The sequence below is a fragment of the Eublepharis macularius genome, chromosome 6 (assembly GCF_028583425.1).
Source record: "Eublepharis macularius isolate TG4126 chromosome 6, MPM_Emac_v1.0, whole genome shotgun sequence".
In the NCBI taxonomy this organism is placed as follows: Eukaryota; Metazoa; Chordata; class Lepidosauria; order Squamata; family Eublepharidae; genus Eublepharis; species Eublepharis macularius.
In genome coordinates, this window is record NC_072795.1 from 63,248,393 (window position 1) to 63,276,011 (window position 27,619).

The 27,619-nt window shown below is 43.3% G+C and overlaps 1 protein-coding gene across 6 annotated transcripts; it reads right to left on the reverse strand.

Moving 5' to 3' along the window:
• On the reverse strand, positions 1 to 27,619 carry ALDH18A1 (aldehyde dehydrogenase 18 family member A1). Of its 6 annotated transcripts, none has more exons than XM_054983284.1 (18): positions 27,559 to 27,619; positions 14,936 to 15,049; positions 13,464 to 13,687; positions 12,770 to 12,919; positions 12,569 to 12,673; positions 11,383 to 11,541; positions 10,914 to 11,004; positions 10,280 to 10,404; positions 9,779 to 9,923; positions 8,943 to 9,016; positions 7,594 to 7,693; positions 6,316 to 6,536; positions 5,991 to 6,128; positions 4,126 to 4,321; positions 3,514 to 3,635; positions 2,225 to 2,411; positions 1,621 to 1,716; positions 1 to 923 (listed from the first exon to the last, which is right to left on the reverse strand). In XM_054983284.1, the coding sequence occupies exons 2-18, from the start codon at positions 15,018 to 15,020 to the stop codon at positions 742 to 744; spliced, it is 2,400 nt and encodes a 799-aa protein (XP_054839259.1). In that variant the 5' UTR covers positions 15,021 to 15,049; positions 27,559 to 27,619; the 3' UTR covers positions 1 to 741. The 6 variants fall into 6 exon arrangements, with proteins under 6 accessions (XP_054839259.1, XP_054839260.1, XP_054839257.1 ...); XM_054983285.1 differs by lacking the exon at positions 27,559 to 27,619 and adding an exon at positions 27,454 to 27,512; XM_054983282.1 differs by lacking the exon at positions 27,559 to 27,619 and adding an exon at positions 26,539 to 26,575 and having other exon boundaries at positions 11,389 to 11,541.

A 27,619-nucleotide genomic window follows, 5' to 3' on the forward strand; every position in this document is an offset into this window, starting at 1 on the left:
TACTGCAAGGGAGTTTTATTCTGAAAAACCATGAAGTTTGAAAAATAGTTTTCAATCTATCTGGGGAAATCAAATCCCATATAAAATGCACAAACAAAAATATTTGGTACAAATATTCATAAAAGGATAATGAAAGCCTCAACTGTGCTATACAACTGTGATTGTTTCTCATCAGTCAACAAAAAGAGACTGAGTATGAAAACCATTACTTTGCTGAAGACCATTCATTAAGTACCTGGAATATTTATTAAACGGATTCAGTGTTTTTAAATAAGACAAACTGGTACAGTATTTCCATAGCAATCTCCAAAGGAAGCAGAAATTTCTATCTAATGTTTTCTCAAAGCAAGACAGCTTCAAGGGGAAAAAAGTGTTTAGAGGTGTTTGGAATGAAAAGAGAAGCATAATAAATAGATCCACTACCAACCCCCCAAAGATCCCCACCTTGGAGAATGGTGAAGGAAGACCAGAGTTCCCTGTCTTTTACTGCAGGAGCCAAGGCTCCTTGTTAGGTGATGGTATGTGCAGCATCTCTACCTGCATAGCACAATGGGATTAGGAGAAAGAACTCTGGAACAGAACATGGCCTGGTGTGTCCCCACTTTAACAGCACAACAGAGTGTCCTGGAAGCCCAGAGTGCAGACACAGGGCACGCCTGACAGTGAAGGTCCATCTCCTTTCTCAGACCAGTCCTGAAATGGTAACAGCCTCCATAAACATCACTCTCTCCATCTGTGTTCTCAGTTGGTGTTCCTCTGAGGGAGAGGGAGATTTTCATGAAGGTACTTCATACTTCCTTGCTCAGAGAAGTCAGAAACAATGTGATTCTCTCCTCTCAGCAGCCACTTTGTCGTTAATAGCCCCTCAATGCCCACTGGCCCACGGGCATGGATTCGCGAAGTACTGATGCCAACTTCAGCGCCTACATGAGTTGAAAGGTAGAGTTAGACAAGAGGACCAGAATCCAGGTGTCTCACAAGAGATACTTCATTTCCCAGCTCTTGTTCTCCCGCATACTTCCAATTTGTTTCCTACTTCTTAAAGCAGGAAATCTTAAAAAACAGGCTGTGCCCTCCTTTTTAATGCAGCACCATAATACATGTTGAAAGTAAAACAGCTAATGACTCAGAGCCAATGAGATGTCAGACTAGGAATGGGGAGATTCTGGTTCAAATCCCTATTTGGTGACCTTAGGCCACTCTTTCTCAGTTTATCCTACATCACAGGGTTGTTGTAAAATGAAAGAACACAGAACTACACATGCCACCCTGAGCTTGCTGGGAAAAAGGTGGGTTCAAAATATAGATAAACAGTGATAAATGGCATCTCTTGCCCTCACAACTGCCATCCTTAACTTCTACACTGTCATCTTGTTCTTGCATACCATCCACCCATCACCCGCATGCTCCCTCCCTCTCTACAAGTACATCAAGACTTGTCTAAAAACCAAATGCTTTTTAAGAGAACAAAAAGGAAAGCTATTTACATATTCTTAAAACAATGGTAAGCCTTAATCAAAATGAAGGCCAGTTCCCTCCTTCTGCAGCTATACACCTTCAGCCTCTAACCAGTTCTCATTTGTCCTCAAACTGTGTGAGGCACCCAGCATGCTCTCTTACCTAGCCCAAAGCGATAGCCATCCGAGAAGCGAGTGCTGGCATTCCAGAACACACAAGCACTGTCCAGATGCTGTAGGAACATTTCTGCTGTTTTCTCTGAAAAAGGCAAAAACAAAGACTCAGTTTTTTAACAATAGAACCCCGCCATATGTACAACTGGGCTGCAGAATGCTTCTAAACATATGCAGTCTTATAAAGGGGAAAATATCAAAAAGTAGCATCATCTGTATTAGGGATCCTTCTGACAGCCAAGTGTGCCTGCTATTGTGACATGCTCCCCCGACATTGCACTGATTAAAATCAGAAGATCTTGTCAAATGGGAAGTACCCATGCTACACTACCTATGTCACACTGCCTCCTCACACCAGCAGTGCTCCTCTCAAATACTCTGAGTAATGCAGGCAAGGGAAGGAATTGTGATACAGGCCATTGCTTAGAACTTCTGATGCAACTATAACAGAAAGAGAGGAGAGCACAAACTGGAGAGGGCTCTCATACCCTAAATTTAAAAAGCAAAGCACTGAACACAAGCCTGGAGCCTCTAACAGGAACAGAATCCCTTATAGGCTAGCCACAGGTAGAATTGTCTATTCCGACACTAACCATTCTCTGTGATGATGACATCTGTGTGGGAACTCCCATATTTGTGGATATGTTCAATAGCATCCTGAACACTGTCCACCACTTCAATACAACACTCCAGGTCTCCATATTCTGTGCGGAGGGATTTCACCTCTGATGGGCTGAATGTCAGGTATGAAGCAAATTTGGGACCAGCATGAATCTTTACCTGGTGGGAGACAAAATCCTTCATAGCACACTTCTTTTCCAAATATCTCCCATATGAATATCTCACAGTTAAATGTTTTTTTCTCCCATGAACAACTCTCCTCCACATCTGAAACAAATGTGCTCAGACATCTTTTCTAGTACTTCCTTTATAAAAGCCTATTGGAACTGTTCTGTCCTGGTAACATGCTTTTCTATTTAAAAAGAACCAAAGGTGGCTAACACAATAATTTGAAACTATACAACAGGAATATACCTAAAACACAAAAGCCCAAAAGAACAGGAGCTTATGGCCAAAGCATTACTGACTACACCCATATTATCCCCACAACAACAATCACCCTGTGAGGTGTGTAGGGCTGAGAGAGCTCCTAGAAGCTGTGACTGACCCAAGGTAACCCAGCTGGCTTCCAGAGGAGGAGTGGGGAATCAAACTCAGTTCTCCAGATTAGAGTCCCATGCTCTTGACCACTAAACCAAACTGGCGAGGAGCCAGCAAGGAGCTATCTTATACCAACAGATTCTATCCATTCCTGCTGTTGAAGATCAGCAAGAAGCTATCTGATCCCCAGGAACCTCATACTCAGATGATGATGGTGATGATGATGATAACAACAACAACATTCGATTTATATATCGCCCTTCAGAACAACTTAATGCCCACTCAGAGCGGTTTACAAAGTATGTCATTATTATCCCCACAACAAAACACCCTGTGAGGTTGGTGGGGCTGAGAGAGCTCGAGAGAGCCGTGACTAGCCCAAGGTCACCCAGCTGGCTTCAATTGGAGGAGTGGGGAATCAAACCTGGCTCTCCAGATTAGGGTCCTGCACTCTTAACCACTACACCAAACTGGCTCTCAACAGTGTTTTGCTTTCCAAACAAGCATCTTCTACGGCTCTTCAGCTCTGCAAAGCCACTGCTAGTGAATCTGCCTCTGTATAAGACAAGCCATGCTCTATTCTTGGACTGCAAAAAAATTATATTTTTCCTAGTGAGATGGGGAAATCTTCAGGGCTTGCATCTACAATATCCCCATTTAGTCATCACCTCACTATGTGACCACTCTCTCTCGCATTCAAGCCACAGCAAACAGCCCTCACCTGTTCCACGCGCAACATGTCAATGATCTGGTCAAACACAGGGGTTCTCAGCAAGTCCCGATGAATGAGGAGTGTCTCCAGCGCATTACAAGCTGCAGGATATTCACATTTTGAGTCCCTCACTGGATGAAAAAAGGCACATGATTACATGCAATTGCAGGTTACAAAACTGCTGCAAAGCACCTGAAAAAAGCAGATTGGTGGAGGATTGAAGCTCTTTTTGGACATTATAACCATACATACTGGGAGCCTACCGACAGGAGCACAGATCTGCTCCTGATATGTGTAGTTGCCATTTTGTGTGACTAGAGCAATACACAGATTTTCTATGCACATACACTATTGCTTAGCACAAATGTGAAGCTGCATACACATGGAAAAATCAAAACATGTTGGTCTTTCCTGTCATGCAAAATGGTAATGACATATCAGGAGCCTTGGGAGCAGCATGTGCTCACAGCAGTAGACTCCTGGCATGCAGAGTTGTAATGTCTGAAAAGGGCTTGTATTCACGCTCTCCACTCAACCCAGCTTCTTTAGAAACAAATTCTTCCTACGCTCACCTATTCAATTCAATTTTATTGTTACAATCATCGACTAGCACACTCTCACCTATTCTAGTGACCTTCTCAACACTGGCCTCCAAATCCACGTACACATGACAAATCCCTTCACTGTGACCCATTACAGGGATCCCTTTAGCAGCTTTCTGAATATCCCGAACCAACTGAGATGAGCCACGGGGGATGATCAAATCTATCAGCTTGTCCAAACGGCACAGGTCTTCTACTTCCTCCCTGGTATTGACCTGTAAAGACCAAGAAGATCTTACAAAATTTACCCTACAACAAAAGTAAGGCATGTGAATAAAACAATGAGATGGAAGTGTGAAAATAAGTTGGGGAAATATACAGAATATATCTGCAACAAGAAGGTGCAGAATTATTTTAGGGCAAGGAGTCTTGAACATGTCCAGCCAGCATAAGTAGTTTGTTAAATATCTGGCTTCTATAGGAACGAGGCACCAAAATAGCGGGCAAATATTCAGATTCATGTGTTCTGACAAGCCCTAAAGAGATCACAGACTCAAAACATGGACAAGTCTAGGATTGTTGCCTTGCCCAGAAGAACCATCTTTATGGAATGAACCTGGGAGAAAAAAATCTGGATTTGTTTCTAACCGTTAGGAGAAGAGGGATTTGTCCAGGGTCTGAGTCCCAGCCCCCAGACTTGCCAGGAGGGAGCAGTGGGAGGCAACCGGGAGGCAGTGGCCCTACCACCCCAGCCAGCAACCAGGTCCAGAACCTGCCCACTCCAGGGGGAAGGGGTGAAAGGCCAAAGCCTCAGAGGGCTGGAAGGAGCAGGGAGAGCCCAGCCAGTCCCACCCTCCAGGGGGAAAAGAGGGGGCTAAGCAGGACAGAGGAAAAAGGCCAAGGCAGGGGGAATAGGGACCCAGCAGCAGCCCAAACAGAGCCCTTACCAGCCAAGGAGGAGAAGCAGCCACTACAGCCCAGAGCCACACCCCGGCTAGAGGACAGCAGCCTGGCTCAGGAGTTGCTAGGAGCCAAGCCCCTCCAGGTGGAGCTGCCACAGGCATTCTGGGGGAGGAGATGGGCAGCCCCACCCAGCATCAATGAGCAGGCAGCCCAGAAGCTGGCCAGGGCAATTCCTCGTGAGCAAGGCCAGGCAAGCTCAGCAGTTCAAAGGCCTACTGGGGCAGCTCCTCGTGAGCAAGGCCAAGGAGACCTCAGCTGGGGATGGCTCGCATTCAACCCCACCCTGCCAGCAAGGCAAGGAAGCCAAGAAGGGATTAGTGGTAGGAGGGAAACACCTGAGGGAAGGCACAGCTGGGCCAAGTCAGGAGAGGGAACAAGCCTAGAAGGAGGGCGGGGCGGGGAAGGGAAACCCTATATAAGGTGGCTAGGAAGAGCTCTGAGGTGGTGGGTGTGAGTAAGGAGTGATGGTGTGGAGTGAGAGGAGAGCAAAGGCAAGGAGGAGAGTGGATGAAGGAGGAGGAGATGGCAGAGGCCAAAGAGGGTGAGTGGCACAGGTTGAGCAGGCCAGCTAGTGGATTGAGAGGGAGTCTGGGTGATATATACTGCCCCTTCTTCCACGGAGCAAGGTCCTGCAGAATCCCTGCCCCCCCTTTGATGTCAGGAGCAGACCGCCCAGTGCCCCGCCCAGCAGCGGCCTCTGCAAGCCCTGACAGGACTCTCAAGCTGGTGTTAAGAAGCACAACACTTTTCAGTAATTAAAAAGCAAACCCATCTTCACAAGCAATGAATAATGTCCTTTTCCGACAGAGTAAAACAGATTTTTCTCCTCTCCTTGGACATCACAGCCCCAAGAAACATGGTAAATCAAAACATGTTGGTCTTTCCATTTTTCTTCAAGAACTTTAAGCTCGAGGCTTGCTTCTCTTCCTGGGTTGTTTGACCAGGGCTTCCTCTCCCACATGTTGGCTTCTACGTACTCACCAACTGCACTGCATCCTTAACACCATGGATGGAAAGGGCCTCCTGGGTCAGATGGTGAAGAATTTGGTTGCTGTGTGATGCCTCTTTCCCTCCTTTAAGCAATAAGCCATTTCCACTAGCAATAGCCAAAGCAGATACCTGTAAGGAAAGAGACAGACTTGAATCAGATCTCCTTCAGCCAAAGCCAACCCTGTCGACAGTGCATGGACCTGGGTTGCCAATACTTTAGTATCATTTATTTTCCTTCCACATTGATAGGGGAGAAATGCCCACAATAATAAATCCTTCTACACCACTGTAAACTCAATTAATATTACTCACATACCTGGGGAAGACAGTCAGGCCGGGACTCAAAGATCACCAGTAAGACCCCAATAGGCACAGTCACTTGTTCCAATTCCAAATCCTTTGCTATTCGTGTTTTTCTAAGGACACGGCCAACACTATCCTGTGAAGATGCTGCAATCTGACGCAGCCCAATGGCCAAACTATTCAGTTTGGAAGTGGACAGACTGAGTCTCTTCAACAAAGGTAGGGCCAGTCTCCCTGAAATTGAAGCAGGAAGCCAGGAATTCAGGCTACATGTAGGTCAGCCGGCCTCCCGTTCCACCCAAACCAAAATAGTTTGTTATCCATGCAAGGCAAACTGTGGCCTCAAAAGGTCAAAAAACACAAACAAGTTTGCAGACCAGTTAAAAGTACAGGAAAGAACATTTCTCTCTCTGTCCCGCAATTTTAAAGCAGCACATAAACATAAATAAGCAGATGAACAAGGTCTCTTATTTAATCTGGGCAGCCAGTATGTACAAAAAATAATGAACTATATAGGTACACCAATTAGATGGAAGCCACAGAACTGAAAGCCTCTCACCTGACTTTTTTACCAACAGATGACAATGGTCAAGCTTGAGATCTAATTATAATATAATGTGGCAATTTCCAGAATAAGTACTGTAAAATGCACCTATCCTTACATTCTAGTTTTTGACCATCTAACCAGCTACGTTAAGGCTTTATGCAGAGGAAACTCCCTTGATTTTGAAAACACAGACATAGTGGATACAATACTGGGTTTTTCCTAGAGCAGGAAAAGTAACCTTGCTGAAAGCACTTCCGCTCTTCACCTAGCACTATCAAACAACTGTGCAGCTGAGTGCCAGCTGACCTTGGCTTGCTGCCTTTCTTCTGTTTTTAAGATGAAGCATGACCAAAAAGCCTTGATCGGTGGTTAAGGACAAAGTTACTTCTCTTCAACTGGTGGGCAAAGTAGGAGAAATAATAAACTGATCTATGAAAATCCTTTCCTCGAGTGGCATCATGCCAACAGAAACTAAGCACATCCAGACTTTTAGGGGGAGATGCTTTCAAAGGGAAAAGATGGCTTATAAAATGATGCTAAACTTAAGCAATGAATCAAGAGGCCCCACAATTCAAGAAAACATTGTCCAAAGATCTCTGGATTCTTCCAGAATTTCATCACCCAGTCTCTGAATGGCAGCCCTAGACATGTCCTACATCATCCCTCAGCCTGACAGTAAATTGTTCCCATCTCACATTCATCAGCATAGTGTATATTTCAACATCCTTATTTTTGCCACAGTACCTTTACTCTCTGCTTCCTCCAAATCCTTTTTGTTGGCCTGAAGAATCTCCTCTCGCTGGTCTGTCAGAAGGTCAGCAAGATGATAGATGATTTCTGCTCTCTGCAGGAAAATACACAATAAATGTCAAACATTTTAATCCTGTAAAGCTACCTGGTCAAGACAGCAGCACAGGCAGCACTTCTAGCTCTCTCTGCCGCACTCTCTGTTCCATTCTCTAGCTGCATTGGCAGAGCCATTATTTTTCTTATCTTGCCTCCAAGGTTCCTCATCTAGTCCTCTGCTGCACTGCTAATGGGCAACCCAACCAGCCTGATTTGCAACCCAAATTAGTCCCTAGAAGTCAACTTTGCCTCCCCAGCAGCCACCTGCCAATAGCTTTTCATGCCAATCCAGTCAACAGCTTCTTTCTGTTGAAGTGGATGTGGCAGGCCATAAAAGCATAAAGACAAAAGTAGTGATTTGTGCTTCAAGAGGCCTGCAGAGTTCAAGGCCTGGATTCTCCTTCTGGAGTTGTTCTCTCAGCTACTGAAACCCCAAACACACTCTGTTTCTGGCTTACACAACTGGTGACCCAGCAGGCCAAAATCAGGTAATGTGTTTTGACCTGCTGAGTATGTGACAGCTCTCTGCTCTTTGTAGGCAGAAAAACAGGAGGCTAATTAAGGCCCTGACAGTGGCCGTGCCTGTCCAGATGCCAGCATTCAGGATGCTGGATCATAAACGTTGCACGCCTGATCTATATCACACCATAGATAGCATTAGATATTGATCATTATGATTTTGAATGAAAAAAGTGAACCCAATTCAAAATTATGCTAAGTTGTATGCTTACACCAGCCAAGTGAAACATCATTAGCTTACATCTCTTATACTACAGAAAAAGGCCCATTTCAAAATCTTTTCTTGAAAATAATTCGTGTTAGTCCATTACAACAAAAATGAGAGTCTAGCGGTACCTTAGAGACTGACTAAGCTTTATTCCACCATAAAGTTTCCTAGACTAGCGCCCACTTTGACAGATCCAGTGTAGTGCTTCCAGATGCAGTGGCCACTACACTGTATCTGGAAAAGTAAGGACTCATCCCTGAGAAATGATGGTAGAATTAAATTTTAGTCTTTAAGATATCTCTAGATTTCTGTTTGCTATTGCAACTATTACAAATATTGAATCCAGAGTTTCTTCTCAAAATGTCTATTTACTCTGCTATAAATGGGAAACCCATCTCTTTAATGTTTCTTGAAGTTGACATATTTGTCTGGGACTACTGCCCATATTTTGCATGTACTATAAACCAGGCAATGCATCATAAAGCCTTCAAAAGCACAAAGCAATCCAGTGGGCTGGTACCTGTTCGGGCTGCAGTGCTGCTAGACTCCTGCCTCCTGTTCGGGCCATTTCAGCCTGCTGCTCCACCGTAGGGCCTTTATAAAGAAAAAAACAAGGGAGGAAATATAACACCACCATCACTATGATCATTCCAGCCACCACTTGCTCCAAAGTTTTAACACCTTCTCAAACCCACTGACAGAAGATGCATGTTCAAGGAACAGTCATTTCCCCTTTCGCATTTCAATACCAGTGTGGTGTACTGGGTAGAGCATCTCACTGACGCTGGGTTTAGATCCTCACTCAGGTATGGAAGGACGGTGCTGGCTTACCCTTTGCCCAGCTGCTCTCTTTCAGATGAACCCACAGGGCTATGGTGGGGACAAAGTGGCATACAGCAGAGCCATATACACTGCCCTAAGCACCTCAGAGGAAGGGGAGAACATTTTTATTTTTTTACTTCATTTATACCACACCTTTCTCTCCAGTGGGGACCCAAAGCAGCTTACATCATTCTCCTCTCCTCCATTTTATCCTCACAACCACAACCCTGTGAGACAGGTTAGACTGAGTGTGTGTGACAGGCCCAAGGTCACCCAGCGAGCTTCCATGACACAATCCCAGATCCTAGTTCGACATTTAACCACTATCAAGGGCCCTTAGATCTTTTTTGACAGAACTCAAAGGCTCACAAATACAGAAGCACTTTTTTCCAATCTCCTGTTATTCTTTCATGTCTCTTTGGTTAAAATATCCTACCGCTGCATGGTCTATAGCCTCCTGAAAAAAATCTCTCCTGTGATCAAGAACCACTCTTTCTTCCTCCACAAACTGCAGTCCCGAGAACTACAACTTACCAGCAGGCTTCACCTCTGAAAAAAATGTGCCAACTTTTTTCCCTTCTACGATGTCTGTGATGACATGGCCAGAGATTTTGGGATGGGTTCCATTGGCAATTACTACCGAGGTACCTCCTTGGAGAGCCCACAGGGCAGCTTTCACCTACAGAGGAGAGTATAAAAATTCACATTGTCACCAATACACATTGTGATTGCTAGCCTCTCTTGAGTCCTTTATTGAAGAATGGTAGGCTAGAAATACTTTAAAATTAAAATAATTATAATTTCTGGTAGGATCTAGGAACTCATCACGGATCAAGATTCCTGCTGCAGACCATTAAGACAGAGGCAACCTTGCTCCAGCCATCTTACAACCTCAGTCCCTCTTGTGGACACAGCACAGCAAACGAAAGCATGGTTACATTCCCAGAAATAAAGGGATCAACAGAACTTTCTGTTGCAAACATCTGCCTTCCTCCTCCAACACAAAGCAAAGCAGGAGAGAGAAGCTGGACCCACCTTGGCCTCCATGCCTCCCATCCCCACCCGTGATTTGGTTCCAAAAGTCACAGACTGCTGGTCTCCAGGATAAAATATGTCAATCAGCTTTGCATCATCTGATCCTGGGGGGCTATCAAAGAGTCCTGAAATGGGAGGAAGAATATTAGGTATAATTATGCTTCTTTGCACTGTTCTGAAGAAAAGTAGCGAGAAAGCTTGGTGCTTTGCATAGTAGGGACTGCACTGTCAGTATCAAGACAACAGCCGTTTCCCACACGTCATGGCATTAAGACACAAAGAGCATGAGTCTGAATTTAGAACCAAAAGGAGGGATATGATGCTCTGAGACAAATTCATGCCTGCTTGTTTTGAGGTCACGAGCACTGGGGAGATTTCCACCTTAATTCAAAGCAAGTAATAATAATCTACAGTTATGTTTCTTACTGGCAAAAATAAGATGACAAGTACTTCCCCCCCCCCTCCTTTGCAAATGTCTTTTTTATCAACATTGCCTTGGGCTTGAGCACATGGTAACCATAGATATTCTAAATGCCTACAGATAATTCCCAGGATAGTTTCTTCCCAGTCCAGAATTTCTCAGTAAGCATGCTGGCATTGCTGGTTTAGTCAGATCATGGAACAACTTGCATACCTTCAACATCCGAAAGAATAATCAGTAGATCAGTTTTCATTTCCACAGCCAGCCGTGCTGCTAAGCTGTCATTGTCCTTCACACTAATCACCTGGAAGACACACAGAAGTCAGCAAAACTAGTCAGGTGAGAAATGCGACATACTCAAACCAATTTGTAGAAAAGCAAGGCATAACGCCAGCAGCACTTCGTGTTTGCACAGTATGGAACCATGCTATCTGCATCAAGTTGACACCCAACTTGCCAAGCAATACCAAAAACCATTAACAATCCCACCCAATGCACTGCTTCCGCAAGTAGCAAGGCAAGCACGCAAGCACCACTGGAAGCCACTCACCACCATGCCGTAATGGTCACCTTGGAAGAATCCGGGGTATTACGATGTTAGCATGCACTACAGTCTGATGTTAGTGCATTAGCAGATCCACAAGCGAGTAAGCACCAACCACCCACTGCAATTGTTACCCACGTTTACCCCCTGCAGATCACTGTTTGGCTCTGGGGGAGGAACCACGGCATCATTCGTGTTGATGATGGGGACAATGTTCATCCGCAGTAGCTCATGCAATGTCCCATTTAAATTTCGACGCTTCTGCTCATCATGGAAATCTAAGTTGGTGACTAAAATCTGGAAAGAAGAGAAGAACTGCTCTGACAAAAGTTATCCACCACCAATGTCGACAGAGCAAGGAGCCACTAAGGATGTAAATTATAAACTGAGGATGCAAATACATAACTATGCGCTGAGATGTTCATTTGTGCTAATCTTCTTTGAGCCTTTAAGCAGCCATTGTTATGCTCGTGGTTTTAATGCCATACCCACAATAGTGACATATTAAATTGGACTGGCTGATGCTTTTGCATTTGTGTGAGTGTGTGTTAAAGGCAGAGAAAGATGGAAGCACTAGCTGCAATGGAATCGGAGTGGAAAGAAGATCCAGAATGCATTCCCCCCTTTCCAAAATGGAAGTGGGGTGGGAGAAGGTCACACATTTCAAATAAAAGCAGAACACTCAGAGTATTCTCCCACCTATTTCAGATGCAAGAGTGTAAAAAACAGATCAGCAGCATTTCTGTTAACCAAGTATGAAATCTTTGAAGGCTGAGAAAGAGTGGAGATACCTGCACTGCAGTCTCACAGACTGAGGACGCTGAAGTGCATCTCATCCTAAACATTCAAAGAACACACATTAAGGATTGCACACCTCTAACACACTTGCTTGATCCGTAAGAAAAACGCATTTGCTGAGGTACATACACAATCACCAATGCATTTGGCAAGTACTGATAAAGGCATCCTGGTGCAGTTACGTATTTGTGCTCAGACCTATCACAGTCTCCAGATTCTTGTGGCGAGGAAAGGAGTCCCGTAAGTCAAATTCTGAGCCATCATGTGCAATCCACTCATCTGGTGCGATTCCAGGCTTGTCAAGATGTTTGAATGTCATGATGGGCGCTGAATGGGCAGGGGAGTGGAATGAGGAACGGAGGAGAAGCACTGCCAGGTAACAGACAGGGAAAGAAGTACAGAGCTGGCAGGAAGGGTAGTTCCTTCTAAATAATGCAAAGAAGCATCCATTCTGGAGATCAAGAATCCAGAGACAGGCACTAGGAGGCTGAGAGAGAGACTGCGAAACACGTACGAAGCTTCTTACCTGTGCAGCACAGATGCTGTACTGTGTGAACATGGCTTCGTATAGAGCCATCAGCCCACTCTGGCCAGCAGCAGCACAGGCCCGAGCCTCCAGTACGGGAATAGCCTGCCCAGGTCAAAAGACAGAGAACAGGTCAGCTAGCCATGCCAGCACCTGCACCACCACCGATGCAGAAGGGCGGCCCCCCTCTCGGTTACTCACCATGTCCTTGAGCTGGTTCTGCCCAGAGTGGAGAGCCTGCCTCACGCTCTGAGAAAGGAGGATCTCATGGCGGAGCCGTTGCTTCCCAAATGCCACCGCCCCACTGGTGACAATCATCATCTCCCGGCCCTGATTCTGCAGCATTGACACCTGCAGGCCAAAAAGAAGACCAGAGTAAGACCGGCCTCAGAGCCCTCCCCCTTTCATATTTTTAAAGGATACCACATCCAGTTCCTGTAGACCCCGGAAAAGCTATTCCACAGATTGACTACAACGAAGTGCTAAGAATATCAGTTTTTCCATCTTCAGACAGAAGCATTTGGGGCTGCCTGGTACATAAGACGGGCATTTTAAAAAAACATGACTCAGTGAATTCAGGATAATCCCCAACACCATTCTCTAGGATAAGCCAACCTTCCCCACCTTATAGCTCCCATCAGTTGCATAATGGTGACTGCTACGTCAAGATAACAATACTCCCTGACTATCGCTGGTACCACAGGCAAGTTTACTCATAGCATTTGTCTTGATGGAAGTCTTAGAAGCATTGCCTTTGAGTGCTTCTCTTTACCAATACCTGCTCCTCTATACACTGTCTTCTCTCTATGTTCTGCCCTTATACCTATCACTGAACTCTCCCATCAAGATTTGGTTTATGGGAACAAGTGACCAACCAACCACAAAACAGTCTCACCTGTTCAACAATGGATGCCAGTCGCCCCAATGCCAAGCCGCATTCATCACCTCGCGTCACAACAGCACTCCCTAGCTTCACTACAATCCTCTTGGCGTGCTTTAGCTCACTGCGGTGAGCAAATGACTTGCCGTGCGTTCGACTGAGAGGTACAGTAATAAATGGGATATTACTCCAGCCTCGGGCACACTTATTCCTTAACACCAGGTTAGGAGCCAGTAAGCCTATATGATTGGAACACAGCAAAATTATCAGGTAAACATACCCAACTGTAGACCCTTCTTCTCTTTTCCAGTTCCCTGCTTGCTAAAAATATCTATCACCTACTTCCTTCATCTCATCAGTATTTGGTTTCTAAAAGTTTCAGACAACATGAGCACAAGTAACTTCTGGGACTGAAGTCAGCTTCTTTGACAAGGGAAATACTCCCTTACTAATGCAGATCACAATATTCTGAGGAAAATTCAAGGACATCGGGTTGGTTTTTATATATTACACATAGGCACCCTACTGTGTGGAGGGTGGGATTAGCTATCTGTCTGTCTATCTATCTAATCTAGCTAGCTATGCTCATATGGCTATTGCCTTAAGTAGAAATTAAAATGAGAAGAACCTTACTTAATGTAATTTCTCTGATGTTTAATTATTTCCACTATATATTTTGCCACAGGAAGAGTAACGGAATCATTTTTATCTGATAATAACCATGTCCCCTGCTCTCTCATGTTCTGTTAGCATATGGTACTTTCTTGTACCTAATCTCCAAAACTGCTGAGGGAAGTGCATTCATTCTTGCCAAAATAAAAGCTCTTCTGAGCTTTGATACTGTCAAATGATAGGGTGAGACTAGAATCTGGGGACATCACAACTCAAAGAAGAACCAACAAATATTTAAGGATGTGAGCCACCTTGTCACATCTCTGTGAACTGTAGTGCCACAACTCGCTTCCATCAAAGAAAACCAAAATGGATTTCTTCTACTTACAGTGAGTTACACCTGTCACATTCTCAACTACTTCAACGCCAGCAGAAGAACCTATATACGTGCTTGCAGGTACAAGACAAAGCGCAGCAAGTCCCTCACTTCCCCCCATGCACATTTTTGACCAGTATGCCTGTTTGTGCACTGTGAGGGCAATATCGCATACTGAGGGGCAATAAGGTAGTGGAAATAAACTTGACAGTTTTCAGCTTTAGACAAGGGATGTACTTTCCCCTCAGACCAAACATCAGCCAAGACAGAACTGTATAGACTTAGTTCTTCATTCTGGGTCAATACTTCAGCAGGACTCTAGGGGGCAGAGTACACACAAGCCACCGCTGAGGACACATCTCTCCCATTTTGGTCAGAAGTCCACTACCTGGAACCAAGGTACCAGATCAGGAATCTTGCACAAACTTTATAACGGGTGAGCATATCCCAACTCTTCAACATAACAGAAGGATCCCTAGAGTCCCCTCCTGATACATACAAGGATGGGAGCCAGCTACATCAGACTGCTGCCAGAATCGTCCTGTGGATCTCAAGGAAGGGAGGAGAGCAGCTCGGCACAGCATGGTGAACAGTCTGAGGGAATTGATAGTGTCTGCAAGAGAAAAGTGGAGTCTTTATTAATTCCTCTGAACACTGACTCTCAGATAGTTTCCATATCCTGGTGACATATGCCACATGGAAAGTCCACAGTGACGACACGTCCCTCCATGGCAATCCAGATGTTGGTATATCCTCAAACTCAGAATTTCATTGCACTGGAAAGAGAGAAAGTAGTAGGACAAGATATCCAAACCCTATTTCTATTCCTTTTCAAGGTAACACTAACAGTGTAATCTGAAGCAGACCTATACCCTTCCAAGTCCATTCACTCCAATGAACTTAGAATGGTGTGATTCGTCTTAGAATTACACTGTAAGTAATTTTGGGGTCTGTTATTTTCACCTAGATTTTATTTTTTGCTCAGTTTGTTTCTTGCCCTTCCATCAAGGCACTCAGAATGGTGCTTTAGCCCCACAACCAACCTGTGACATGGGCTTACCTTTGACTTGCCCAAAGGTCACACACTACGTCCTGCCAGTGTGTGTGAGTGGGGTAGAAGGATGAAGGGTGGATTTAGGGCTCCCCACAACCAAAGACAACACACTGCCCACTACAAATATAATAGTAATGAAGCTAGCTCAGCTAGAGATACAGATGAATCCTAAATTCAGATGATGGATGTAGAGTAGAGGGCACAAGAAATCCCACCAAGAACAGGAGAGCAGCACACGAGGGTCCTAGTTCTGTCTTCAGTTTCCTAGTAGCAGATTCCCAGAGAAGACATGCAATCCAGTGCTGTATCCAAGAACTGTTTCTTAAAGCAGTGCTGCACCCAGGTTCAGAAGCACCAATAGCTACAGAGCCTCTACCTGCTCTTCACAAAGAAATACTGGAAAGAACTGAAAGGCGGTTTCAGAGAGAAGCAGTTGCAGGACAGAAAGAGTTAATCCCTGAACCCTTGACTGAAGCAAAACGTGACTCCTCTGCAGTCACCAATCCAGAAGCGAAGCTGCAGCCAGGATGAGCCACATCAGCTCTACGCAAAAAAGCAGAGCGCTGCCTGCTAGCTGATGCAACCTCTCTCTGAGCAGCTCAGGCATCACTTTCACACACCCCGCCATACAGCAGCTGATGTAAAAGCTCCACGTTGCAGCACAAAATCCAAGTGGAGGGCTGAAATGTCAACAGACCCTGGAAAGCAGCAGGCTCCAGCGCAGACCAGATCTGTTAACCAGCCCGTCAGTATTCCAGTTCTATCTTCCACCCCCTCCCTAATATAGCTACTGTTGATACACACCCCTTCTATAAACTTATTACTGTATGCACCCCAAAGGAAGACTAGCAATCCCCATGTGCCATCAAGAAAAAGAGGGGCCATTTTAAATTCACATACAAGTTACAGTTATGCACAGCAGTCAGAAGTGTGTGTAACACTTTGGGGGGGGGGGTTGTCATCTTTCAAATTTCTGCAATCCATACCCTATTATATTGTTCAATGAATGCCTCAGCCATTGATCATATTGACTTACACTGTGTAATCTGCCTTGAGTCTCAGTGAGAAAGGTGGATTACAAATAACATAAATAAACAACATAAACAACATAAATAAATCTTATTTGAGGGTAAGTAGGTGTAACAGTGCCCTGACAGCTTCCTCTTGGAATATTTGGTGATCAGGTAAAGAACATTCAAGTACAAAATAATGTGTGCTGTACTGATGACAAGAAAAGCATGCAAAAGAAATCTGAATCTTTCCTTTGAAAAATTCTTTACAGACAAATATCAAATACACACAAACCAAATTGGTTTTCTCTTTACCCCAGTGCAAAGTATCTCAAGAAAAGTGCCCCTACGGAGATCTGGTCATACTGCACACCTTGTTAAGCAGGTTTACCCTAGCAGCAACAGCTAGTAATCAGAACAATGCCTTTTGAACTGGTGACTGGTCAAGACATCAGGGAAACCAGTCAGAGAAAGACCTCTCACAGGTACTACTGTAATCTAGATGGAAAGCTATACCAGATACAATTATTTTACTTCACTTACACTCCTCCAATGAGGACCATGGGTGGCTTACATAATCAGGGATCCCAGGTCCCCCCAGTGGGGGCAGGGGATCCCTGCTTCCACACTCTGCCCCTGCCACCACTCATCTGTCTGGTAGGGGGAAATGCAGAGGAACAGGGCTCCTGAGAGCACTCCTGGGGCACTCCAAACCAGCCCACTGCAAAGTGTGGGAGCACTCCCAGGCCCTGTGCAATGACATCATTTCCTGGAAGTGACATCATGGTGCTGCGCTGGGAGTGCCTGTGCGAAGACAGCAACAAAGGTTTGTGCCAGGTGTCAGGATCTGTCATGCTAAGTGAACTTAACCTAAGTCACACCATGTTAATTTGGGTAGCTGTTTAGTCTTTCTCTCCCTCCAGGTCTAGCAAGCCATGACCGCACTTTCCATGGGAGAGGATACTGCGTCTTATCTGTTTTTCTCCAAAGTCGACCTTGACGAACCAGCTTTCCCACAGAAGAGCACCCAGCAATGTGAACTCTGGGGGAGGCTGGGAACAGAGGGTTTGATCTGTAACAACTTTCATTTTGTAACTCATTCCTAACAAAGTTTGTGCTCAGCCAGGATCTCTCTGGTCCTGGAATGTGGACATCTGGGCCTGTATGCTGTCTTTCAAATAAACCTTTTGAAATCAAGAGACCTTGGCTTCTTGCAGAAGGGAGGAAGACAGACTCTGGCTAACTGGGATGCCATAGTCTGACACCAGGTCCCCCCACTCCCGTTGGGAGGATAAGGGGACCTGGCAACCCTATACATAATTCTGTCTTCAATTTTATCATCACAACAACCTTGAGAGGGAGGTGAGGCTGAGACAGTGTGACTGGACCAAAGTCACCCAGTGACCTTTCATGGCAGAGTAGAGATCTCCCAGATCCTAGTCTGGCACTCTAACCACTACACTATACTGGCTCTATTTAATATCCCCGCAAATCTTAGGACTCACATCATATAGTTTTGAATGGTTAGGATGTCTGTTTTATGTTTGCCTTGGCTGCAAAACATTATCAATCCAAAGCAACACTGAAATAGATCTTAAGGATTAGGCAAATAAAATGCCTGAAGCAACACTGCAGGAACACAAGGCCCAGTCTCTTCTACACTTCCTTGTCAATGGCATCTTCAAATTCCTGCTTCCCCTAGAATTCAGCGGCATTTGCAGTGGGACCATACACAGACCAATGTACGTGAAGTCAGAGGACAGAAGAGCACTGGTAAACACTTCAGCCTCACTTATTTTCTCTGGGACACCCTCTCTATTATTCATGAATCATGAATTTATGGAGCAGATCGTGGCATTTCCTGCGTGTCCTCTGTAATGGGAGTCCAAGGCCTTAATTAATCTTTTCAACAAACAGTACTATAAACACTTCAGACAGGAGTAGTGAATACCACAAGCGCCTCACACTTCTGTTAGTCTGTGCATTGGCAATTTTGAAATACAATTGTTGCTTTACCCAAGATGTGCACAGTGTCCCCACATGAGGCGCTTGCACATTTTTCTGTCAGACAGAGACTGGCACATTATATTTCAAACACGACCGTGCTGCAGAGGAAGTCAGGGGCTCTTCTGCTTCCTGTTCTCTCCTCCACATAATCAGAAATCAGTCACTTGTCTTTTTAAAGTAACATTTCCAGCTATCATTCATAAGCATGCAAATATCTGATGGAAGATCAGAAGAGTTTCAAATAAATAAAAATAAGCTTTCTTCACATTTTTATTGCTTTGATAGTTCTTGATTTTGAGATTGTGTTTTTATAGCGCTTGACCAGTTGTCAGCTAAGTCAGCCCTCAGTAGGTCTATGCAGAACTGCCTTTCTTTAGCAACTCGCAGAATCTCCATCCCTGAACCCTCAGCCCCAATCAGCTCTACATATGTCCATGCCCTTGCATCCTCCTTCCTCAACGTCACCCACCTAGTCTCCAAAGAAGGATCATCCTGAACGATGATGATATCTGTCTGGCAACTGAGAAGTGAATGCCCAGGAAAAGGTAAGGAATATTAGGGGGGGGGAATCTTTTTCTTCTCCCCTGCCCTGGGACTTTTTTCAATTTTTCTGACAAAAACTTTGAAAAAAAGTCCTACGAAATATTTACTCATTTAAAATGAGTGAAAGTCTTCTTAAGGCAAAGTTTTTCACACTTAAAATGGCATAGCATGAAAGAGTCAAGATTCTATTCCAATGGAAAAACTGGAAAATTTGTGGGAACACAGAAAAAAAATGCTATGATTTTTTCCTTTCAAATGAGTGAAATGAAATACAAGGATTTACTCAAAACAAATAGTAGGAAAATGTTTGTTAGACAAGCTCCAGCATTAGATAACAATCATTCTTATACTGAAGATATATACCTCATTTTCAAGAACATTTTTGTTTAAATATAAATAATTTTGGCAACAATATGCTATAATACTTTTAATACATTGTTAAAGAGTTCAGTGTTTTCGATTTCCAAATATGCTGGTACTCCTGCCTATTGTGACTGCATGAGTCTTTCTGTCTACTTTCTTTTGTCTTCTACAAAACTTGGTTTCCAGCTTCAATGTTTATTTTTCCTTTCAGATAGCAGAATTTAAGGTACATGTACTAAGGAAGCATACAGTCCAGTGGTTTGCAATTCTTTCTTAAGTATTAGGTAAACTTTTTTCTTACAGAAAACAAAGACATTTGTCCTTTTAAATTCCATAAATACACAAAAACAATACAATTTTATACGCTGTTATAAATGATACATTGTATGTTATTTTTAAATAACTTTTATTTATAACCTTTTCAGCAATAATATTAAAAAGTTCTTAAACCAAACTTACAAACTATATAATTATCAGTAACAATAACTTTAACAATAACACTTTGTGAAGAAGAATACATATCCTAATAATTGTTAATAAAATGAGAAGTCAATATATTTCTTAGGCAAGGGACTTTCTTCAGTTGCATAACTGGTAATATAATCAAAAAATGGAAACTTTTATGTTATTAAATCAGTAAAATAAATTTAGATTTGATAGGAAAGTATTGAATACATTTCAGTTTCCTCAGAATTTTCCATGTTCTTCCCTCAAAAATGGGGGGGGAGGTCTCCCGCCCCCTTGTGGCTTCAAAATTTCCAGATATTTTGTGTTTCTATTTGGCACAGATTGACCATGATTCTAAATAATTAGTTGAAAAAAAATCATTGTCTAAAAATGTCTTAAAATGTCTTTTGCTCCCTTGTCTATTCCTTCGAAAGAAGCTCCCAGGTGGTCATACTTGCAATGCTCTGTGATATGAAGGACAGTTCCAGAGCACTCCTCAGGATACTGTTCAATATAAACCTGACCACGTGGGGCTGCCACATGAGAACCTTTTCCTGGTCCCAAACTACTGCTTAAGTTTTCTCAAATAAGATGGAGGTGTTCGAGAGAAGATTGCATTCATATTTTTCTGTCTTGCCTTTTGCACATTCTTCTTCTGCTTTTCATATACAACAATTTTAAAAACAACATTTACCCATACTTTTATACATATCATCCAAATAAATATGAAGCCCATGTAATTAAAGTATCCACGGACTACCACTACTATAACTTACTCTCACTATCTAAACAAATGTGTGGAAGACTGAAATATCAACAGTTGTTGCTAACAAATATGAGAATGTTGGAAGAAACTTTTTTCCATTCCCTACCCCCTAACCCCAGGACTCTGCCCCATTTTTCAATGGAAAATTTGGAAATCTAGGGGGGACACTGAAAAAATATCCTATGAAATATGTTCTTTTTTGTAATGAGTTGAAATACTTTTTAAGATAAAGTTTTACTCCTTCAGAATATGTAGTATCAAGATTTTTATGTAGGGTAATCTATAGTATTCGTAAATGATAATCCTCTATGTATACTGTGACTGTAGATATACAACATATCTTCAAGAATACGTTAATATGTGAATAATTTTGCAACAATATTCTATAATAATACACTATTGAATAGTTCAATGATTTCAGTTTTGAAAAGTTGAACTCAATAGCCACACATGCTGCTAGTCTTATGCCTGCATAAGACTGTTGCTGTTCAAACCCAATACTTTTTCTTTTTTATACAACTTGTGCTTTATATTTTCAGTTTTTGGTATCCTGCTTCTTATGATAAATGTGCTAAAACTGCAAAGACTGTAGCAGTTTGCAGCTCTCCCTGGGGGTAAGCTGCATTAACCAACATGAGGCTTACTTCTGAGAAGACCCATTTAGGATAGCTTCCAAAGCATTTATAGGTCTGCTTTTCATAAATATGCTAAATAGAGCAATGTATATGCAACTAAGATATAATTGGTGCATTTTATGTTGTTAAAGAAGTGTAGGATTGAAAACAAGTATTTCACATGTTTCCAGTTTTCTTCAAATTTCTGTTTTTTTCCAACCTCCCCTCAAGGTTTTCCCCATAGGCACAGCATTTCTGCTCTCTCTCTCTCTCTCTCTCTCTCTCTCACACACACACACACACACACACACACACACACAATATTGTGGCCTGGTAAGGTATGCAATAGGAAAAGCTCAATAGCGAGGATATTCCGAAGGCTTCACGCCTGAAAAAAATGTCTCCGATCACCATCTACCTCACCTCTGCAAGTAGGGCTCACAGAGAAGGGCTGGAAAAGAGGGATGTAACTGCATGGCTGAACAACATGCTTCACTACACTTTCTTTAAAAGTGGGAAGGTGGAGCTGGCATCACTGACTAGCAGGGAGGGAAGGAGCATCACCAACTAGCAGACTCCACAGCTCCTGTTCAAGATCACAGATGCAGTATCTTGGAAAGGGATATTCCCCATAGGGAACTCAGTAAGTCTCCCGAGGAAGCTTCCTCTCAGTATTAGTCAAATCCCCCTAGATACATTTCTGGCAGCTGTAGAGGAGCTGATTGGCCATGACAAGTGGCAGGCATGACGTGGCATTATTCTTTTTTAAGGCAGGGGTCAGAAGAGTTCCGTTATTTTCTGCTACTGTGCTGTCCAACCACAGGAAGAACGTTATTGGATACAACCACGGCAGCTTACCAGCTAGACTTGAGTCTTTCCAGATTTTAACTCCTGTTCTTTATGATCAGCTGTGTTGCAGGAGTAACAATGCAATCCTATGCAGAGTTACTCCAGTTAATGGTCTTAAACAGGAGTAATTACGCATAGGCCACAGATCACATACATTGCTTTTCATTCAATGGTTCACCCCATTAGGACTGCTAACTCTGGGTTGGGAAATTCCCAGAGATTTGGTAGCTGGGGAGGATGGACTCCTTAGGGAGCTTGGGGAGAGGAGGAACCAGCCTGGTATAATACTATAGATTCCATTCTCCGAAGCAGCCATTTTTTCCAGGGGAACTTTTCTATGTAGTTTGGAGATCAGTTTAATTCCAGGAGATCTCCAGGCCCCACTAGGAGGGTTGGCAAACCTAAGTTTCATTCAGATTATTTTTTTTGGTGTGTGTGGGGGGGTGTCATCTGTTTAGGAGCAACTTCCTGACTCCAGCCCTAAATTTATTACCATTATTCTACCTCAGCCCTTCCTTATCTCAGGCTTTCTAGTTTTGCTTCACTGGGCTTGAGTAAAATTTGCGGATGGCAGATTTACAGTGAGGGCCAAAAACAGTTAAATTATTTGGTGTTATCTGGACTATGGGGTAAATTTTACCTCAACTTTCTGCATACACACAGGAAGTTTTCACTAACTAACGTTATGCAACCTTTATAAGTGTATTAAAATTATATTCATATATTAATTCACAGACAGAATTCTGGGCAGGCTACACGAACCAGTAAACCTTGTTCTCATCTCTAACTACTCAGCAGTCCAAGAGAAACATCACTGTCTTTAAATGGGCAGGTGAGAAAGATGCCACACTGCTACAAACACTAAGGAGAGAGACATAGGCAAGAAGTTGCTGCCTCCCAACTCCAAATATAAAGCGCTACAAAATAGATTTTGACATCCTTCTTCCAGAAGGAAACTTGTTCCAAGAAGCAGGAGAAAGGAAACAAGCAACTGAGAAACATGCACACTCCTGGCTCATGAAGTGGAAGACAGCATTGGGGCACAAATATATAGCTGACTGGAGGACAAAGGACACGTCTTTTGGTAGCATGCCAGATGTCTTGTAGCAATGCCTGACCCTAGGTTAAAATATCTGAAAGGAACACTTCAACATATCCAGTCCCCTCAAGAAATACCAAAAACCTTTTACCAGAGGGGTATCCATGTGAATCTGCTGCAGGAAAAGCAAGTGGGGGTCTTGTAGCATGTTAAAGATTAAGATTTGTGCAGCTTTACAAAAGCTATCAGCATGCAAAGTGCTTTATAGTCCTATATGGCACGGGGCCAGCAGCATACCTCAAGGAACACCTACCCCCATATGAGCGTACCCAACTACTACTGTCACTTTTAGAGCTCTGCCTGGAGTGCCCCACTATCTGAGGCTAGTTAGGTAGCAACCTGAGGAAGGAATTTCTCAGTTATGGCATTAAAGTTAGGGAAAGCCCTCCGGAGTGAGATTTGACTGTCTCCTTCTATTATCATCTTCTGTCAGAACCTGAAGACTTCTCTGTCTGAAATTCCCTCACTGATTCCCACTGAGCCTCCATCCTGTCCATGTGTCTACATATATTTTAACTGTTTTCAGGGCTTTTTTTCTGGGAAAAGAGGTGGTGGAACTCAGTGGGTTGCCCTTGGAGAAAATGGTCACATGGCTGGTGGCCCCGCCCCCTGATCTCCAGACAGAGGGGAGTTTAGATTGCCCTCCGCGCCACTCAGCAACGGAGAGGGCAATCTAAACTCCCCTCTGTCTGGAGATCAGGGGGCAGAGCCACCAGCCATGTGACCATTTTCAAGAGGTTCCAGAACTCCGTTCCACCATGTTCCAGCTGAATAAAAAGCCCTGATTGTTTTATATATAACAATGTGTTTTAACTTGTTTTAATGTTTTTTATTGTCTGCTGCATAAATAAAATAAATAACAATTTTTTATCCTAGCTTAAGCTTTCATGCATCAGGCTCTACCGATCCAGTACACAGAACCTGATGCTAGAATAAAAATGTGTTAACCTTTATGATGCCAGCAGACACCTGCTTTTTTTCTTAGACCCATTTTGCAAGGGATGTACAAGCATGCTGATGGCTTCTGTAAAGCTACAAAGCAATAAATACCCAGAAAGAGGCCATTTGTGCCAGGCCATTGAAAGACTTGGAAATAAACTTTTGTCTTACTTCAGCCCTGGACACTTTCTACTTTGTGCACAGCAATGCTCTATATACACATAGGTGTCGCTCATCCCACTGTAGCATTACAGAGATATTACTGTAATTTGTCACATTAGTTGAAAGAAGCAACCACCCTAACATGCAGTAAACAGGCCATGGCAAGCAACACTACTTGTTTTGGACCAAAAGTTATTGCTCTCTCCACCCCACAAGCTTTTCTCTCCACCCTCCTTTTCCACACCTTCAAAATACACATTAATTTTACAGGAAAGAAAGAAATTCCAATTTCTGCAACCAACCTGATAAAACATGAAATATGAACATGCATAAGCCAATAAGAATTAATTCCAGGAGCAGTTTTTCTGCTTCATAATTTGGTGCAGATATGTATGGCTATCTCCATAGTCTAATTGTAGTGCAAGAATAAACCCATCTGATGGCCTTCAGGCATTTTCAGTAAAATTCAGATACTTAGTGAAGGCACCAGGAGAAAAAAAATAACATTCTAGTCTTATAAAACATACCTGTATGTCCCTGGTTAGAATTCACTCTGCTCTTCAGTTCCAAAGGCTTCCTTTGGGAAAATCCTAGCTTAGAGTAAAACAAGCTACAGCAAATCCAGCTTGTCTAGTCTGGTCTGGCAATTTGCGGTAGCCTGAGCCTAACATTTCAGAGGAAAATTACTACCACCCCCTAATTGTATGCAACTCCAATCAAACAGCACTAAACAAGGGAAAATTCCGGTTCAAAGGCTGGAGGTAACAAAGGCATCAAAATAAGATCTAATCTGTGCCTTTGGAAAAACTGGCTGTGTATAGAAGATGCTAGAAGGAAAGACTTGTTATGAAAATTCTATGGACCTTTGAACAGCAGTTATTACAGGACAGCTCAGCTACACGAGGCTCAGTATCCACTGGGCAGCACCAACTTTTGACCTTGGAAGTGAACCCCTTTTGTCCCCAGCACTTCACAGTTTTTACTCACTGAATGCTACCTAAAAACAGGCAGCAGGAAGTAGTCAAAGGCTATTTCCACATAAATAAATTATTATTTATTTACTTATAAAATATTGTTATAATAACCTATGTATCAGATTCTCTAAATACTCTGCTTTCATTGTTAAAAGCAAGCATCTAACCCCTTTTGTTATGGAGATATAAGGGGAAATACATATCTCCACAGTAAAAGGAATAATAGACTTTTTTAAAAAATGAAAGCTGGGAATTCAGAGAACCTGATAAACAAATTATTATACAGTTATAATGATATTCAACTGCTATTTTAAAAACTGGAAAAGTCCTGGTTGCAGGGGGCATAGTACGAGACAATGGCTGCTGCTGGAGAACTGAGGCAGGTAAACTTGCCATGTGGAAGCCCCATCGTCACTGTACTGTATTAGAAGTTGCAGCAGCAACAAGACTACACAATCCTGTCCCCATGTGGAAAGCAGCATAGCCATCTAGTTAGGAACAGTTCACACAGAGACAGATTTTTAAAAACAAAAATACTCCCCCCCCCCGCCCCTATAAATAAACAAATGTTCCTCATAATCATTTTTAAATTCTTTTGTCCTCTCTACTATTCTTATTTTATCATGCTTAAATTTCAGGTAAATCTCTTCAGGTATCTCTATCCAATGTAGCAACTTCTGCTGAACCTTCACTGCTACACACTATAAGGATGCAATTAAAACTGCCTAAAGGACTTCCAAAAATGGTTTGTTTTATTTTCTAAGGCATCTGCACTTATAGATTGATACATAGTACAAATTTTCACATACAGATAAATTTGCAAACATTTATAATAGCTATTAACAAGGCATTCACATCTATAATAAGCAGGATCCATTTCAACAGATTTCTCAAATTCCACAGTTTGGTCTACACAACCTACAAACACACCCTCTCTAACAGTTAGGAAAACAAGGGAAAAATTTTCCCTGCCACTGTTAAATAATGACCTCTTGCCCCCATAATCCAAGATATAAGTAAAAGGCAACATGATCTGTAAGAGAGGGCCATGGGAGCTAATGCTGGGTTACCACAGAGGCAGGTCTGTGTATACAAGTTTTATAGCAGTCTTCTAAACAAGCAGCAAAGCCGAGTTTGTGTCATTTATCAAAAGTCAAACAACAGAGAAAGAACAATGCAAAATTTTAAAAACTGAGTGCCAACCCTATCCAGAGTTTGGAAAGCAACATGCTCAAGCAAAGTTACAGTTTTAGAGAAAGGAAAAGAAGTTGTTACCCTTGTTATATTCCTTTATTAGGTGACAACTTAGCCTCATCCAAAGGGAGATGGTAGCTGCAATGAAACAGCACCCTCATATATACCTGAGTAAGGGAGCATTCAAGTTAAACACAAAGTATTTATGGCAACAAGGTTTAATAAACATTTTTTTCATCCAGCATCAGACTTTGCCCCACACTCCACAGGAATTTTGAAGACTGCCCTCTCACAAGAAACTTATCTCAGCTTCCCAAAAATACAGTGCAAGCTTTATCAAGAAGGAAAAAGATAAAAGCGTGGGGCGTGATTGGATACAATCTCTTCTTGCAGAAACAAAGCAGCGTTGCTTGCTCCTCTTCTGAAAGGAACATCGTTTTGTACATTTGTTCCTTTCTTTAGCATTAAAGAGTCCTTGTTCATAGCACTACCCAGACCGCGGCTATCTTCAGCATAATACCAACTTATCTCCTAGGCATACTGAAACAGATGACCCAAGGAACAAGAAAGAAACTCCAATTAAGTGGCGGGGATGGCGCACCAGGCCATGCGCTTGCAATTCAGGCTCTTAGCTAAATAGAAAGATTAGCTTTTGGGCATCACAACAAATGAATGGCCACTGGGTCTGATTTCCCTGGCGATGTACAGCCTTTGGGCAAGGCTACCCTGCCCTGTGGCGTCACGTTCAACATATGACATCCTTTTTAAGGCGCGTGTGTACCAAGGAATTCAGGAACGCCCTGGCTCATAGCATGGATTAGAGCCCCCTACCACTATAAACCGGAGCTGGGGGAATGGGGAGCTGTTCCTTTAGTAGCCCGAGAGTTTGCACATAGCAAAATTAAACGTACTGGGCGGGAGAGGGGGAGGACGCACCAAGCTGCCTTAAGAGACCTCCCCCCCCTCCCCTGCTGAAGAAACGGCCCAGCGGATCACCTCTCGAATGAGAAACCAGCTGTCAGGGCCATCTCGAAGCCACTCTGCCCAGACCGCGTCCCGCCCCCTGCACAAAATGGGTTTTCCCCCGAAGACATCACTTACAAACGCCCTGGACTAGGGCCCAGCCACGCGGCGCACCCCCGCAGAACGAATCCGGCCGGCA